The sequence below is a fragment of the Myxocyprinus asiaticus genome, chromosome 30 (genome assembly GCF_019703515.2).
Source record: "Myxocyprinus asiaticus isolate MX2 ecotype Aquarium Trade chromosome 30, UBuf_Myxa_2, whole genome shotgun sequence".
Taxonomy (NCBI): domain Eukaryota; kingdom Metazoa; phylum Chordata; class Actinopteri; order Cypriniformes; family Catostomidae; genus Myxocyprinus; species Myxocyprinus asiaticus.
The window spans coordinates 13,479,744-13,498,164 of NC_059373.1; the positions used below are offsets into that span (position 1 = coordinate 13,479,744).

An 18,421-nucleotide genomic window follows, 5' to 3' on the forward strand; every position below is an offset into this window, starting at 1 on the left:
TAGGTTACAGATTTAAGAAAAAAACTAGTATATTGCGCTCTCTACTGGTAAGATGCAAAGGAATTTTTTTCTTTTTTTAGTAGGCCTAAGTGCAATATTAGGATGCTTAAGAGCTGCATATTTGATGGAAGAGTCTAACAATTTGGTATTTTATAATTTTTACTGTAAGATGAGAGTTTTGTTTAATTACTTACATAGAATACACTTTCATTAGTACGCACAATGACTATTGTTTACTTATTTATTGAACAAAATAAGGGGAAACAATGGTAAAAGTGAAACATATCAAATGTAACAAAGGACTTTTGTCGTAACTCAAGTAATATATATGACCTGAATATTTCAGTATATCTGTATAGAGTAAAATAAGTAATATAATCTATAAAAGGACAGAAATACATTCATTTCAAAGCCAAGCAATTCTGCCAACCAGCAGCATATGCATAGACAAGAAAGAAAGAAAGAAAGAAAGAAAGAAAGAAAGTGCATGTTTTTGACAATAATGGTATAATCTAGTGATTTGTCATTGGTGGCCGACCTGATTTAGCAAACATTGTAGATTGTTTGCACGCACACACAAAACAACTCATCTAGTCTGAGTATCTAACCATTATGACATCATCATCTCTTCTTGCAGGGCTATTGTCAAAGAAACGGTCACCATGGAACTGGATGAGGTCACCTTCTTCAGCCAATTGTCTGCCACTCTGGTAACCACTGAATTCAGAGGACACACAAGTTGTGGCCATGGTTGAACGAAACGGGTGTCTGGTAGAGTACATATGACGCACATGTGCATGTGCAGATGACTTCCTACTTATGATCCTCCTCTTCAACACACGCCCCAGCCAGACTCCGCCCACCAGAAGGAGGAGCAGCGCATTGACAGCCAGAGCTGCAACTGTGATGAGCTGTAGGTTGACCTCACTTGTCACTGAAGGCAAAAGTGTAACAAATCCAGTGCAGTGATCTCTGGGAGCTACCTGGCACAAAACCCCACCCACTACACTCTCCACACAGGTGATATAGGTGGAGTCTGGGCGGAGCTCTTGGAGGGTCACTGCCTGGTCAGATCCATCTGTATAAACATAACGTGGGAAACGGAAAGCATGCCCAAACCGGTCAAATAAAACACGGAACAGAAGTTCTTTCCCATGAATCAGTGCAATGTCAGGAGCTGTGCTCCAGCGAACTGTGGCTGTATTGGAAGTGACATCTTCCACACTAACATTCAAGATGGAATAATGGTTGAACTGACAAGAATCTGTGATTACTACAATCCTTGAATCATGATGCTTCGCTCTTTCCTGTAAGGGCAGGTTGAACTGTTCCTGTGGGGCCAGAGCTAAGGGAAAGTGGGTCACAGCATTTTGGTTATGGTAGCTATGACTTGTCAAGGCCATGGTCTTGGTTGTCAAAGAATCAGTACTATTTGCCAATGAGGAGATGTTCCCTGTTTTCCTGAGATTTTCAGAATCCCCAGTTGTGGGATGTGGCCTTGTGCTACCCAGTTTCCTCTTCTTCTTTCTCTCTAGAGGTGTCACATGCCCTTGCTCGCCTTCATCCCCTTGGATCCCATCTTCTTCATGTTTCTCTCCTCTCTTCCCTCTTTCCTCCTTGAGAACCGGTGTCTCCATTACTGCTCCACGACTCTCCATTGCTTGAGATAGAGGTTCAGACTCGCAATATCCATTCAGATTACCCAGCTGAGAGTTATTGACGTAGTCCAAATATTTTCCCGCCAAAACTGGGGGGTGATGGCAGCGCACAAAAACAGTCAACAGCTTTCCCTGAGAATGAGCTTCCGTCATCCAGCTTTTCAGCTTCTCCATCCGACAGTCGCACGTCCAGTTATTTCCATTCAGGTCGACGTGAAATAGAGCGCCGTTAGTGGCGAAAATGCCACCGGACAGATTCGTGAGACGGTTGTTTTTTAGTTTCAAGGTTTTCAAATGTGAGAGGTGACCGAAAGCACCAGGGTCAACTCGAGATATGAGATTGTCACTGAAGTCAAGGTGTTCAATACGCTCGAGAGGGTCCAATAGACCTGCAGGGATCTCTATCAACTCGTTTCTGTCAATCGTGAACTCTTTCACGCGCGAAAGCCCTTGGAGAGCCTTTTTGTCCAGTTTTGATATTTTGTTTCTGCTTAGCGATAGTTTTGTGAGCTTTTTCAAGTTCTGAAATACTTGGTTTCCAACGTGCCTTATTTCGTTACCAGCGAGCAGAAGAGTTGCAAGAGACTTAAGATGAGAAAACATAAAAATATCACGCAGTTCTGTTTGTTTATTGTTTGATAGATTTAAAAACTGCAGTTTATTGAGTCTAGAGAAGGCATTCCGTTCAATGTACCAAAGTTGGTTCGATTCTAAGTGTAGAAACATTAAATTCGTCAAACCTTTGAAGACAGACTCGTTTAAAACTTCAATAGAATTCCCATCAAGTCTTAGCTTGACTAGACTATTTAAATTGCTAAACGATTCGGAAATAAAATCCTTGATTTCGTTGTTATTACTATATAATATTGTGAGTTTTTTCAGCGACTGCAGAGTGCCAGGTTGTATTGTCGAAATCAAGTTGTTGCCCAGATATAGTTCCTCCAGCTTAGACAGTTTCTCGAATGCTTTAGGGTGTATATTCCTTATTTGGTTAAATTGGAGATTGAGCCTCATTAGGTTGCCATAGCGCATGAAGTCAAACGCGCTGATGTTGTGAATGAAGTTTCCCGCGAGGCCGAGTATTCTCACGTCTCCCGCGCGCTCCACTTGAGGCGCTTTGGGCACCGCGCGCAGACCGCGGTTTGAGCAAAGGATGTGCTGCGCGTGCTGGCAGTCGCATCGCTCGGGGCAAATGGCGCAAGCAGGCGCGATGAATATTAGCGCTCCACCGCAGGACAAAAGAAAGCTATAGAGCAACAAATGTGCCATTCTGATGCGCAAACAAAACGTTCAGCAGCTCAATGCATTCCTTTGTATCAGCCCAATTTCGCCAAAATCCTCCTCTGCAGACAAATTTACGAATCCAATGCCACCTGAGTTAAGACATTTAGCGTGCGTTTAGGTGTCATTTTTAGCTGCATTGAGCTATCCATGCAGAACCATGGCGAGCTGCTTTGACTCCAACCGAGGAAACATTTGCCTGTCATCCCCCAAGAAGTCATCTGTTGCAGATTACGCACACGTACACACGCACACACACATCATAGCCTATCTCCGAGTTCAAGCACGGATCACTCCGCCCCACTCCCCTCCAGATGTGGATAGTGCAGTCACTGAACGAGACAAGCGCGCACACACATTCAATGATAGAAAAAGCAGACTTTTCTTCCCATGAAGGTCCCTCGGGGAATCAATCTGGGACTCCACTGCTTGTTTAAAAAGCACCGGCAGTGAAGAGAAAAATAGAAAAGTAAAGAAAAGGAATTTCAGACCAATTTTTTTGTCTCAGGCCGCGTGCCAAGTCGTGGGAAGAAGTGAGGCGCGCGCTCTCTTGGGTGCGTGGGTAGACTACACTCAATTACAAGAGCATTGAATCTATAAATGAAATGTATGCAAAGAAATGCCTTGTCAACGAAAAGTTATTGTGGAATATGTTTTTTTTTTTTTTTTTTTCTCATTACTGTTCTACATCCAACTTGAACACAGTAAATAACGTCCATTCAACCAAAGGTCCAGATGTTTTGTATTTTCTTTTAGGTAAAAACACTGAGAGACAACGTGGAAGAGGAGTGAAGCGAGACATGGAGAGAATTTTTGGACTGCACAGAGAGAATCTTGTCATAAATATTTATATACTGTACAGTTGGCCTATATACACACACGAAAGTTTGGAATAATGTACAGATTTTGCTCTTATGGAAAGAAATTGGTACTTTTATTCACCGAAGTGGCATTCAACTGATTACAATGTAGTCAGGACATTAATAACATGAAAAATTACTATTACAATTTGAAAATTTTTTTTTCAGAAATTCTTAAACTACTTCAAAGAGTTCTCATCAAAAAATCCTCCATGTGCAGCAATGACAGCTTTGCAGATCCTTGGCATTCTAGCTGTCAGTTTGTCCAGATATTCAGGTGACATTTCACCCCACGCTTCCTGTAGAACTTGCCATAGATGTGGCTGTTTTGTCGGGCACTTGTCACGCACCTTACAGTCTAGCTGATCCCACAAAAGCTCAATGGGGTTAAGATCCATAACACTCTTTTCCAATTATCTGTTGTCCAATGCCTGTGTTTCTTTGCCCACTCTAACCTTTTCTTTTTGTTTTTCTGTTTCAAAAGTGGCTTTTTCTTTGCAGTTCTTCCCATAAGGCCTGCACCCCTGAGTCTTCTCTTTACTGTTGTACATGAAACTGGTGTTGAGCGGGTAGAATTCAATGAAGCTGTCAGCTGAGGACATGTGAGGTGTCTATTTCTCAAACTAGACTCTGATGTACTTATCCTCTTGTTTAGTTGTGGCCTTCCACATCTCTTTCTGTCCTTGTTAGAACCAGTTGTCCTTTGTCTTTGAAGACTGTATTGTACACCTTTGTATGAAATCTTCAGTTTTTTGGCAATTTCAAGCTTTGTATAGCCTTCATTCCTCAAAACCATGATGGACTGATTGACAGTTTCTAGAGAATGCTGTTTCTTTTTTGCCATTTCTGACCTAATATTGACCTTAAGACATGCCAGTCTATTGCATACTGTGGCAGCTCAAAAACAAACACAAAGACAATGTTAAGCTTCATTAAATTAACCAAATATCTTTCAACTGTGTTTGATATAATGGCAAGTGATTTTCTAGTACCATATTAGCAATTTATCATGATTACTCAAAGATAAGGTGTTGGAGTGATGACTGCTGGAACTGTCTAGATTTTTTTTCAAATAGTGATGGTGCTGTTTTTTACATAAATAATGTCCTGACTACACATTGTGATCAGTTGAATGCCACTTTGGTGAACTAAAGTACCAATTTCCTTCCGAAACAGCAAAATCTGTACATTATTCCAAACTTCTGGCTGCCAGTGTATGTATGTGTATATATATATATATATATATATATATATATATATATATATATATTTCAGAAGTTCGCAGTTAATGTAATCCTGTATTAAGGATAGTGTAAACGTGTGGCTCGCTGTCCGGGGCGAAGGGTTCGTATACAGTATATTTTTAATGAAATAATCTGGGTTTATTACAATTTAAGCTAAATCGACAGCATTTTTGGCAAAATGCAACATTTTTTTTTCGAAATGTCCCTCCTAAGCAAAAATCAATGTAACAGTGAGGCACTGACAATGGAAGTGAATGGGGCCAATTTTTTGGATTGTATAGAGGCTGATATGTGAAGCTTATAATTTTATAAAAGCACTTAAATGACATGTTATTATTCTGTTAAAACTTGTGTATTAGTTGAGCTGTTACATTGTTTAAATCATCGGGCCGTTTTACATCGTCATGTCGACAAAGTTGAAAAATTGGATTTAACAAAGTCTAAAAAAGCAATTTTATCACACTAATTCTATGTGAACATGCATATTGTTTACATCTTGTGGCTGTACATTGTAAACAGTGAGTATTTTAGGGAATGGTCCGGGGAGATGGGTGAGGTGGTGGCGTTAGAGGAGATGTTTTTTAGAAGGCTGGGGAAATGGGATTTGTTCATCAGGAAGTGATGGGGTTATTTGGCTTTTTTGGAGGGTTCTCGGGGAGTGGCTTTGGAGATGGATTTGTAGTTTAGTTGGGTGTGGGGGGGGGGGGGGATAATGTGAATAATTGATTCCATTTTTTATGATGTGTTTGTATGTTTTACCTTTGGAATCAATAAAATTGTTAATAACAAAAAAACAGTGAGTATTTAAACATTTACGTATTGGCCCCCATTCACTTCCACTGTAAGTGCCTCACTATTTTTTGTGGCAATCAACATTATGCCACAAATGCTATTGAATGAGCTTAACTTGTGTTGAACTCAGAATATTCCTTTAAGCAACATAAATAAACAGAATGAAACAAAAATGCAATAGCTGTAGTAAAAAGCAGTTGCATACCTTTGCACATGGGAGTGTGTTTTTGCATATGTTTGTGTGTAAGGAACCCCCACACCCCCAGAGGGTCATTTCCTGTCTAGCCCTCATATAAATTTGTTGGCTGACACACGCTAGAGATGAAGAAAAATGTTTTGTCCATTTAAATGTTGTCGTGTCTATACACAGCTGCACCACATACATAAAAAACAAAATAAGGACTATGCGACTGTCTTAAATCCACATGTATTGGATAGAATAGACAAGAGGGAGCAATTCAGAAGTAGTGAGAGAGATAAGTGATGGGAGAAAGAGAATAAATTCGTATGGTCCTATCCTTGAAGTATTAATGCAGGAAAATGAGAAATGAGGAGAGCAAACTACATAAAAAAATGGAGAGAACATAATAGAAATGGAAGGGAGAAAGAGGGAGAGAAAAAAGAAAAGGAGGAAGGAGACAGAGACTGGGAGAAAGAGACAGATGGGGAATGAGACATGCAGGATATGTAAATTCACGAGTTAGCAGATACATATAGTCCTGCAGCGTGTTAAAGGGTCAGTTCGGCCAAAAGTACAAAAATAAAAAAATAAAATAAAAAATCTAAATTACTTTGAACTCAGTAACAGAAAACATGTTCATGCAGCAGAGCCGTATTCAAGTCATTGTTCTGTGTGAATTGCATTTTAAAATGTTTTGTTTTTGCTTTGTTTGAATAACTAAATAGATCTGGACAAAAAAAAAAAAAAAAAATGAGCATCACATCATTGACCCACATACATACAGTATATGTGTGCACACACACAAATACATCTCTTTCTCAGTCTCTCTCTCCCTCTTCTGGAGGTACGTCTCTTAGTAACGATCACCCTCTCAGCGAAAGCATGGGGATTGCCTATTGGAAACACATGTTGCCTTACTGATGAACAACAGCTTGCCATAAAAACACACCACTCATTCACCATCCCTCATTCACTAAAATAAACAAAATGCGAGATGAGCAGCTTCCAAACTGTCAATCCATCATAAAGTTTACAATACCACATTTATGAATGCATGCATTTGTTTTACTCTCTCTGTCTGTGAAAAATTTGTGTATAAATTAATTTGCATTTCTGTCTGTCTGCAGGTTTTTGGGCCATTGCAACTGTGTATATCTCTGTTTCGGTATGTCGTGAGAACAAGAGAAAGAAGTGGGTGAAAAAGTGAACAAGAACAGAGAAAGAGAGATTTGAGGGGTTGACATGAGCAGCAGCTGGTTGGGTCATTAAGTTCTTTAACCTAGTTCTGCTCTACAGGCATTAACTCTCCACTTCCCTTTACATAAAGTGTGTCTGGGTTTTATTAAATGCACAAAATCTTAAAAATATAACTGAACATCTGAAACAGTAAAACAAGGATAAACTTTTGTCACTTTAATCCTCTCTGTGAATATGCATTTGCATGTTTTAGTATCATGTTAAATGAGGTTACAGCTAGAAACTTGACCTCTTACTTGAACTCAGCTCTACAGTCCAGATGGTATTTATTGAGGTAGAATTAACTCCCAAATAACAGTCTGTATACTAGACTGATCTCACAGTGAAATCGGAAACAGAAGGTTGGCTTATACACATACAATATCTGGATGTTTCTTCAACTTTGGGCACTTTCAGCACAGTGGATTTCTAAAAAGTAGACTCAATAAAAAATTTTTTTTTACACTCTCACTAGTTTTGAAAAATGTGTCTACTAACAATGTCCTGCAGTGTATATACAGTACATGCATCACAGGAGATTTGATCAATTTTGTTATTCTTTTCTCAAATTCTGTATTGCGTTTCCACGGTGGAAATGACAGTGATGGAAAAGACATCTTTAATGTCTTTGAAATAAAATGTCAGACTCCTTTGTCTTGCTAAGGCTAATTTCATAGTGTATATTTTATGCATCCTAAATACATACGATTAAAACAATATTTTTACACTTTTCGCATAATTTGGCAAAATTATTGCTTGATCGGAAAAGATGCCTTATAAACATATTCTGCTCACAAGTTATATTTACATTGAATTTTCTTTAAACATCACTTGTCTCATATTTCATCTCAACTCATCTTCATGTCAGCTCTTCAATGACAATTTTGTCGACATGTTAAACAAGTACTCTAACTTTTGGAAGAAAAAAATATTAGGGGTAAAATTGTTTGGTGTGGTAGAAATGACACCGAACACTGTGGGACAGGTAGTATTTTTGAAAAATACTGAAATGGTTTATGTTTATTTTTAATTTTAGATTATCATAGTTTTAAATGTGTTACAATATGTATTTTTATAATGGGTCTTCAGTTTAATACTAAAAGTCTATGTCTAAGACAAGACTAAAACAGTCAAATCTATACATAAAAGTCATTTGAAATGTACCAGAAATAAATGAAGAAGGCCCGGTAAAAAGTTTCCAAGTCATTTCTAATGTGACAATAATAATAATAATAATAATAATAATAATAAGAGTTGAAATCTGTTTGTTTTAATAAAAAATCAACCCCTGGAACATGTTGAACCCCTTCAACAAAGTTGAAGAAACACCTATGCATGTACTCTTTTAAAAACCCTCAAAACGCTGGCAGCATTACTAAAATGATGTTGCAGGGACAGTGAAATATTTTCTTTTGTTGCAGTCGACATAAACAATAACTACAAAAACACATGACTGCAGGAACACACTTGATTAAATATTATGTTTCATGACTTTAAAAACAACTGTAATGGTGTGAAGCTTTACCGCAATTACAGTCATTTTTGTTAAGCATAGAATAAATGAGCCTACAACATTGTACCGGTCAGCCACAGATGGTTTGGAGACAAGGATCAGTTGTTCTCCTGAGTATTACCAGTGAATGGGGGTTACATCTGGAAAAAATTTTAACAATTAAACCAAGAAAGAAGTGAAGGGGAACAGAGAAAGAGAGAGAGAGAGAGAGAGAGGGAGGAATGCAAGCAGTTCTTGTGAGTTTGATGTTCCACATCATTGCACTGTACCAAACGACTTCTTTCATCTCCTCTAACTCTTTTGGATAACAGAATCACTCATACACCCATGCAAGACTAACTAAGACAAAGTTATTTATATAAGGCTGATAAGAATCCAAGGTTGTTCCAAAAGAACAATCTTCAAGATGTTGTTACTTGTGCTAATCCCAGATTTGCTGAGTAAATGTGAACAGTGCCATCTGCTGGTTGTTTTCTGATATTGACAGAATAACATGTCTGACCTTTGACACTACAGTATGCAACATCATTATCATTTTGAGGTTGTGTAAGAATAAAGCTAATAATGTTAATAAAGAGCTGCTGATGATGTTCTTGCCTCATGTGGTGCTTCCAACCATAGTGATTATGCATTTGTGCAAGAGAGACTGTGCTTATGAGTTTCGGTTGCGAAAATAGCAATTTAAGCTGCCTTACAATAGCTATGGCACGTCAGGAATATGTGAAAAGTATTTCCAGACTTCCCTCACTCTGTCTGTTTTTTTTGTTGTTTTTTTTTTTTCAGAGAACTGTGATTTTTATGGGCCGATGTTGCACTATCACAACAAAAGTAAAATGAAACTTTAAATCTCTATACAAACTGTAAGATCTTGATAATACTGTATGACCACAGCTAACCTTCTGTTCTGGGTGAGAAGATTCTTGTTATACATACAGTGAAGAACAGAATTTTGAACAACACAAACAAACCAAAAATCCTGACAAGACAATATTTATATAGATTTCCCAAGCTCAAGCATTTTAGAAATGACAATAAATAAATAAACAACAAACACCTTTACACATTTATCTTACTTATTAACATTGCCATATAAAATATGACTATATTTTGACACTTAACAGTGAACACACAACAAAGTCACAGAATCCCAGCCAGCATGTATATCTGGGCCCCATGTGGGTTATATCCAGGCTGCATGGGCTCCGAGTGGGCATGGGCTGAAACTGGGCATATTATGCGGGTGTCATATTGGTTAAGTAATGTGGGTCCCACATAGGCTTGCCCATGTTGTTGTACTGTATGCGGAATATTAGCGCACCACCGTCATGACTAAAGTTCAACTTGTCTAAAGAATTATTATGAAAAGGTATTTAAGTTTCAGCATCGAACGTAGTACGTAATAATTACAATATTCAGATTTTCATAACAGTTTGCAGTTTATAAGGGCAATATGTGTTTTGATTAGATTTGTGTTACTGAATACAGCATTTACTGAAGTAGGTATTAGGCTAAATTAGAGTACAACATCAAACTTTAGCAAATACAAATACAGTAGTCTACAGATATCATGCATTGTTTTTCTTTTTTGTTTTTTGCGATTAACATTTTTTATTGATTCAACCATTAAATATAAATAGCAGAACACACATATACAGAATCAATATCCAACCCCCACTATCCAACCCCCCAATCCCCCACCCGACCCCCAACAACACTCCAGTGGTCACACAACCATAGGCACACAACAAAAATAAACAAATAAAATTAAAAAAATAAAATAAAACTAATCACACACATAAAACCCCTACACCTCTCTCTCCACTGTCCCTCCCCGAGAGCCCTCCAAAAAAGACAGATATCTGCCCCACTTCTTCACAAACATGTCTAAACTCCCCAGGGGGGGTATCTTCTGGATACCCCCCCCCCAACCCCAAGAGCTGCCACTCTGGCCATCTCTGAACACCACTCCTGAAACGGGGGCGCTCCAGCCGACTTCCAACTCCTCAAAGTGATCTGTCTGGCGATCATAATACTAGTTAGGACCCAGTTTTTCATGTGCTTGTTCACCAAATTAATGACTGCCTCATCTCCTAAGATACAGAGTCTGGGGCAAAATAAAATCTGAGAGGCCAAAACCTCGCACATAAAACTCTGAATCCTCATCCAAAATTCTTGCATCTTAACACATCCCCAAAAGACATGGGTTGTGTCTCCATCTTCTGATTGACATCGCCAGCAGGTGGGTGTGTCTTTAAGACCAAGCCTATGCAATCTAGAGGGGGTCCAATCTTAAATTGACCTTAAATTGCATGAGGTGAACCCTTGCGTCTCTAGATGCAAATTTGACGTTTTTTAGAATCCCAGCCCACTCTCCCTCCTCCAATACCAAATTTAGATCTTTCTCCCAAAATCTCTTTAGAGAAGTTGAAGTTCCGTCCCCCAGACTCTGAATTAGTAGGGAGTAATACACCGATGCTTCATGACCTTTTCCAAAAGCAGTAATCACCACTCACAGAGTATCTGCCGCTTTAGGGGTGTGTAAACCACTCCCAAAAACAGTACAGAGCAGGTGGCGCAGCTGTAAATACTTATAAATACCAGAAAGTTGAACCAAATTTTGAAAGGATCTCAACACTCCATTCTCATATAGGTCACCGAGTGTAGTAACCTCCCTCCCAATCCACTCTGACCAGCAAAAAGGGGACTTGTTGATGCATAATTTGGGGTTCAGCCATATGCTCGAGGCAACATTTAAAAAAATGTCCGAATTAAACAGTCTGGACACTTTTGTCCATACTGAGTTCAAGTGCGAGATAACGGGATGTAACTTAGCTTCTCCTATTAATTTGATAGAAAGGCTCTGCAGTGGCAAAATAGGGGCAAGAACTTCCTGTTCTATACAGAACCAGGGAGGGGCTCTCTCAGGTGGAAGCGACCAATGAGCCAAATGTCTGAGACCGAATGCATAATAATAAAACAAAATCTTGGGTAGGCCTAGACAACCTTTGTCAATCAGCCTATGTAACTTATTGAAATGTAATTTGGGACGCTTACCATTCCAAATGAAGGCCTTCGCTATGCTATCAAATTGCTTGAAATAAGAGAGGGGGACATCTACAGGGAGAGACTGCAGCAAGTATTTGAATTTTGGAATACAATTCATTTTAATAACATTAACCTTGCTGGAAAGACGTTTCTGGGCAGTATGCTGTCAGAGCCAAAGCTTCGGATTTAGACCAATTGACTCTATATCCTAAAAACTTAGAAAAGGAATTAAGAATTCTGTGGAGGCAAGGCATAGATCTAGTGGGGTCAGAGACAAATAATAAAATATCATCTGCGTAAAGCAAGAGTTTATGCGCCATACCTCCCGCCACCACCCCTGGAAAATCATCCTCCTTTCTTATCAAGGCTGCCAATGTTTCCAGGGCAAGACAGAACAATAATGGGGTAAGAGGGAAACCATGCCGGGTGCCCCTATTCAGAGTAAAATAATCTGAAATTAATCCATTTGTTTGTATCGCCACTACTGGGTGTCTATAAAGTAAATTAATCCATCCAATAAACGTACTCCCGAACCCGTATATTTCCAAAACCTTAAAAAGATAATCCCATTCTACCATATCAAATGCCTTTTCGGCGTCAAGTGAGATGGCAGCGACCGGAGTCTGATCATTCACCACTGACCACATGATATTGATGAGATGCTTAATGTTATCAGAAGAGCTGCGGACCCAAATAAACCCCACCTGATCTATATGTATAAGAGATGTCATAACTTTACTTAATCGGTTAGCCAATATTTTTTATAAAATTTTTACATCTAGTTGGATCAGGGAAATTGGATGGTAACTCTTACACTCACTTGGATCTTTGTCCTTTTTAAGGATCAGACTGATCCGGGCTTGTGTCATGGTTGGCGGAAGTTTTCCATTCTTTAATGATTCAGTATAAACTTCTAACAAAAGTGGAGCCAATTCTGTCAAATCTAAAAAATTCAGCGGCAAAACCGTCTGGCCCTGGAGCCTTGCCTATAGGCAAGGCCTTAATTACCTCATCAGGCTCCTCCAAGATTATCTCAGAATCAAGAGAATTTTTTTGCTCAATTTAGGGAGTTCTAATGGTTCCACAAAGTTTCTAATGTCTTCATCAGTAGACGAAGATGTGGAACTATAGAGATCAAGATAGAATTCTTTAAAAGCATTGTTAATATCAATGGCTGAGGTAAATATTTCACCACCAGCAGATTTCACTGAAGGAATGGTAGAAAAAGACTCTCTCTGCTTTATATATCTAGACAAAAGCTTCCCTGCTTTGTCCCCCAACTCAAAGTATGACTGTCTTGCCCTGAACAACCAAAACGCCACTTTCCGCAACAAAATATTATTTTATCTGTATTTCAAATGGATAAATTCTCTGAGACCATCAGATGACATTTGACACTTCAGCTCTGCCTCGGCACTTTTAATATTCTCTTCCAATTCCACTAGTTCTCGTGCTTTGGATTTTTTGATGAATGAGGCATACTGTATGATCCAACCCCTAAGAACCGCCTTAAGTGCCTCCCAAGCCATGCCCACAGAGGATACTGAGGACCAGTTGGTCTCCATATAAACACTGATTTCAGTCTTTAACATTTGTTGGAAATCAGAATTTTGCAAAAGGGATACATTAAAGTGCCAACTATATGATTTCTTTTTCTCTGTATGTGGCAACATCTCTAAACTCACCAGGGAGTGACCTGAGACTAAGATACTTCCAATTGAGCAATCAACAACAGATGAAATGAGGGACTTAGATATAAAAATAAAAAAAAATCTATTCTAGAATAAATCTTATGAACTGATGAAAAAAATGTATAGTCCCTACCAGATGTGTTCATAAGTCGCTAGATATCTGCAAGACCAATATTTTTACACATCCTGTGAAGTGTTACTGTTGCTCTAGGGGGCTTACACCCTTTTGTTTCACTGTGATCAAGGACTAAGTTCATCAAAAGATTAAAGTCTCCTCCCAATATTACATCATGAGGGGTGCCAGAGGCATGCAACATCCCTTCTATAAAATCTATAAAAAAGCCCTGATCATCAGCGTTAGGTGTGTAAATATTAGCCAAAATCAACCTTTGCCCCTGAATTTCAGCTAAAACAATAATGACTTTCCCTAATTTATCTTAAGTCTGTTTGAGACATTTGAATTGTAAATGTTTATTAATCAATATAATGACTCCCTTGCTCTTACTTGAGCCAGCACTAAAGAAACATGTCCACCCCATATCTTCCCAAATTTTTCAGCTTCCTGCGGGGAGAGATGTGTTTCTTGAAGAAACACTATATCATATTTCTTACGTTTAAGAAAAGTAATAACCTTCCTTCTTTTTATGGGGTGCCCCATTACATTCCATGTGGAGAGAGATAGTACACTCATATTAACATTTGACATTTTGATATAGTAGAAAAATAAATTGTGTGTCAAAAACAAAATTATACAGACCACATTCCCCATTAGTGAAACAATCAAACCCCGAACTTCCCCCGAACAAAACAAACAGAAAAAAGAAAATCGTGCACATTAACCCCACACATGAAAGCGCCAACCGGCGACAATCCCTCTAAACTCAAAAGGTCCATGAACGCCCACAACAACTTTGCCATCGGATTGCTCAGTATTGCCTCACAAATTTGTGAGGCAAAATTAAATAACAGAAAATACTTTGTAAAATAAACCCCAGCCAATAGAAGAATAAACACAAAGAATGTGTAGATTCATTCACAGAACTGTCTCAAAGGTGTGATCTTCCACAAAACAAATTCCAGCTGATATAAAACCGTTCAGATTCCTCGGACAGACAAACGAATATTCAGTGAGCCAGCTGTTATGAGTTCAGCGGATGACGTAATCATTCCAATGTCCCGTAAAAATACTCAACAAAACAAACTCCAGCCAGCAGGAGGAATAAGCATGAAGAACGAACAGATTAATCCACAGCTGTTCCAAAGGAGTGTTATTCAACAGAACAAGCTCCAGTTGCTAGGAGGAACCAATACAAAAAGAAACAAAACCGGCATCCCGGTTCCCCGGATGGTCGAGCCAATTCACTTGGAGGCCGCATAAAAGTATATACCATGACTTACTCAATCCGTCAACTTTATAAAAGACATCCTTTGTGTGAGCATGTAGATATTTGCGGTCATCCGTAGTGTCCACTCTCAAACTGGCCAGGAACTACAATGCAAAAGTAATCTTCCGTCAATGCAAAAGTTTCTTTAAGGAAAAGTGTTAATCCACAAAACAAAACAAACTCCAGCCACTCGGCGGAGCCAACGCAAAAGAAAAAAGAAACCAAAATGACGCCCAGCTTCCTCAAAAGCCAGAGTAAATACAGCGAGTCGACCCGCTCACATGAGAAACACCCAATGGTTTACTCACCCATTGATTCTATAAAAGACATTGCCTGATTGGGACATTTAAATACTTTGTGCCTGTCCTTTGTTTCTATTCTCAGTTTGGCCGGAAACATCAGAGCAAAAGTGATCTTTCGCTGATGTAAGAGTTTCTTACATTCTTTGAACCGATCATGTTTCTCTCTTGTCGAACTTGCAAAGTCCGGGAAAAAGAAAATATTATGGTTCTTCCAAGAAAGCTTCCCTTTGCTCCTCGCCTGGTGCAACACAAGATCTTTATCGGATGATCTCAGAAATTTGGCCAGGATTGATCGGGGCCTTTCTCCCTCAGCAAATCTGTGAACTGGGACTCTGTGAGCTCGCTCGATTTCCAATTTATGGCCTGTTATGTCGAGCAGACTCAGGAAAAGCTCAGCTAGGAATTTCACCATATCTCTGCCCTCCTCATGCTCAGGAATTTCAACAATTCAAACATTATTCCTGCAGCTTCTATTCTCAAGATTTTCAAGCTTTTCAAGGAGATGTTCCAAATAAACTATGGTCGCGGTGGATTAGCGGTAAATCCCCTCTCCGAAGACTCCAGACAATTGATTCGTCTCTCAACATCAGTCACTCTTGTAACTAACTCAGAGAATTTTATTTCCATCGCCGTAATCGATCGACGTATTACAGCAAGATCCTCCAAGTCAGCAAGAACCTTCGTCAGCATCACCGACATGTTGGACAACTGACGCTGGATCTCCTCTCCTGTCGCGCCATCCAAATCGAGTCCCCGGTCTATAGGCCTGTCGGGGCTTTCATCCTGAACACGTAAGTGTCTTTTAAAGTCTCCAGAGCCCGAGGATTTCGACTTCTTTGCCATGTTTTGCCTCAAAGATCAAATGTGTAACTGGGTGGATTATAACATGAAAATAATTAAAAATTTAGCAAAGTGCGCAGAGCTCGTCGCTCACACGTCTGCTTCTTGCATGGCATCACATGACCTCCACTCTGTCTGCTATTCATTCTCTTTCTTATGTACAGTGGCCCCAAAAAGTATTTGGACACTTTTGAGAACTAAAGGGATAGGTAACCCAAAAATGATAATTCTCTCATCATTTACTCAACTGTATCTCGTCTCAAACGCGTATGAATTTCTTTCTTCCGTGGATCACAGACGAAGATATTTTAAAGGAGATATGAAGTCTGTTTGCCCATACAATGCAAGTGAATCATAACCAAATTTTCCAGCTCTAAAGCACATAAAGGTAGCATTAAAGTAATCCATAATACTTCAGTTGTTTAATCCATGTCTTCTGAAGTGATCCATTCGGTTTTGTGTGAGAATAGACTAAAATATAAGTACTTTTCACTATAAATCTTGACATCAGCAGTCTACTTGGCATTCATGATTTCACGCTCAATTACTCATTTATTATTTCTCAAACACCACTCAAATAAAGTGCACAGTGAGCTCTGAGCCTTAAAAGCACAATACATAGATCTCCAAATGATAAAATCTCACATTAAAGTGAAACAAAATTAATCAAACTGTCACTGTCTGTATACAGTATAAGCTCTGCTCGGTTAGGTTCCCATTTCCGTGAGGCAGCAAACACAAGTATTGTCATGCACATGGAGTTACACTGCTGCAGTTAAAGGTGCACTCAGTAACTTTTTCCCAATTAAAAAAGATTTACACCTAAAGAAATTAACTGTAATTTTTAAAAATGTGTATAAAATCATGATCACTCATGTGAGATGAGGACTCATTTCAGAAACCTTATAAAAGCTGTTTTATTCTACATGGGGCAGTGGCACCCTCATGGGGGTTGCCATTTTTCAATCACATGACCAGTTGAATACTACTTGCTTAATCTCAGTAACCATCTTGTTATTGGACACTTTCACTCTTGGATTAAATTAATCATGGCTGATTGTTAATATTGAATTTCTACAATGGCATCTGTAATTGAAAACTATTGATTTTAAATGATGCTGCATCCACACCACTAGGTGTCACTGTAAGTCCAAGATTACACAAACAAAAAGTTACTGTGTGCACCTTTAAAGATGTATGATATTAATTGCATTAGATACAAAATATAAAACCAAGTAGCATCTAAGAACAAATTATGTTAGAACTGCTCTCAGAACTAACTTTTCTGAGCCATTTTCAATTATTTTTAACCAACCTCAAGTCTACACAGATGTTCCAGCAGAGTAACCACAGTTGTTGTTCACCACATTAACTACCAAAAAGTCACCAAAATACTTTTTGTCTTATATTTGATTATTTTATTTATTTATTTTTTTTTTTGTGAAATGTTTTGCATTAAACATGTCTTCGTACTATACTTCTTAAAATAAATGCTACTTGGTTTGATATTTTGTTACGCAACTGTCACAGTGTTCGTGGTTGGGGCAAGGAGGAAGCGGGAGTCGGCGAGTTCCAAGGTATTTTATTTTTAACAGAAAACTTTACTTCTTCAAACACTCTAGTCTCTGTGGGCGCGTGGTTGCTCTCTCCCCTGACTGGCATCTGGCTCGCTCTTAAATCCGTCTCCAACTCTCACTGCAATGACAAACAGCTGTTAGAGACAATCATTGCCAGATGATGATCCTTACCATTCTCATCTCCTGATCTCGCTCTCCATTCACAACCACGCCCCCTACACCACATACCCCCCCCCCCTTTTCTGGAGAGGAAGTCCGCAATAGCCATCTGCGCCCCTGGCCTGTGGACCACCTCGAACTTAAAAGGCTGAAGAGCCAGATACCAACGGGTGATCTGTGTGTTGGTATCCTTCATGTGATGGAGCCACTGGAGCGGGGCATGGTCCGAACAGAGGGTGAAAGCCCGTCCCAGGAGGTAGTACCAAAGGGTGAGGACTGCCCACTTGATGGCCAGACACTCCTTCTCAGCGGTGCTGTACCTCGTCTCTCTCGCCAAAAGCTTCCGGCTGATGTACAGCACCGGGTGCTCCTCCCCCTCGACCACCTGGGACAGTACGGCTCCCAACCCCCAGTCTGACACGTCGGTCTGTAGAACAAAAGGGAGAGCAAAATCAGAAGCATGTAACAATGGCCTGCCACAAATCGCAGCTTTCACCTGTATAAAAGCCTGTTGGCATGGCTCTGACCACTGGACCGGTTCTGGGGCTCCCTTTTTAGTGAGATCAGTCAGCGGGCTGGTGACGTCTGAATAATTAGGCAGAAACCTTCTATAATAGCCAGCCAGCCCCAGGAACTCTCACCTCCTTTTTGGTCTTG

The 18,421-nt window shown here is 39.4% G+C and overlaps 2 protein-coding genes across 3 annotated transcripts in view; both read right to left on the minus strand.

Annotated features, from left to right (window-relative positions):
• The window catches only part of aste1b (asteroid homolog 1b), a 311,837-nt gene that overhangs the window by 215,466 nt on the left and 77,950 nt on the right, over window positions 1–18,421 (minus strand). The gene's annotated exons all lie outside the window — the stretch shown is intronic.
• Window positions 96–3,766, minus strand: LOC127421586 (TLR4 interactor with leucine rich repeats-like). The gene has a single exon (XM_051664723.1). The coding sequence runs from the start codon at window positions 2,925–2,927 to the stop codon at window positions 591–593; it is 2,337 nt and encodes a 778-aa protein (XP_051520683.1). The 5' UTR covers window positions 2,928–3,766; the 3' UTR covers window positions 96–590.

What these genes read in the sequence shown, in the direction of transcription:
- LOC127421586 (XM_051664723.1), bottom strand. Translation starts at nt 2,927, where the DNA reads ATGGCACATTTGTTGCTCTATAGCTTTCTTTTGTCCTGCGGTGGAGCG.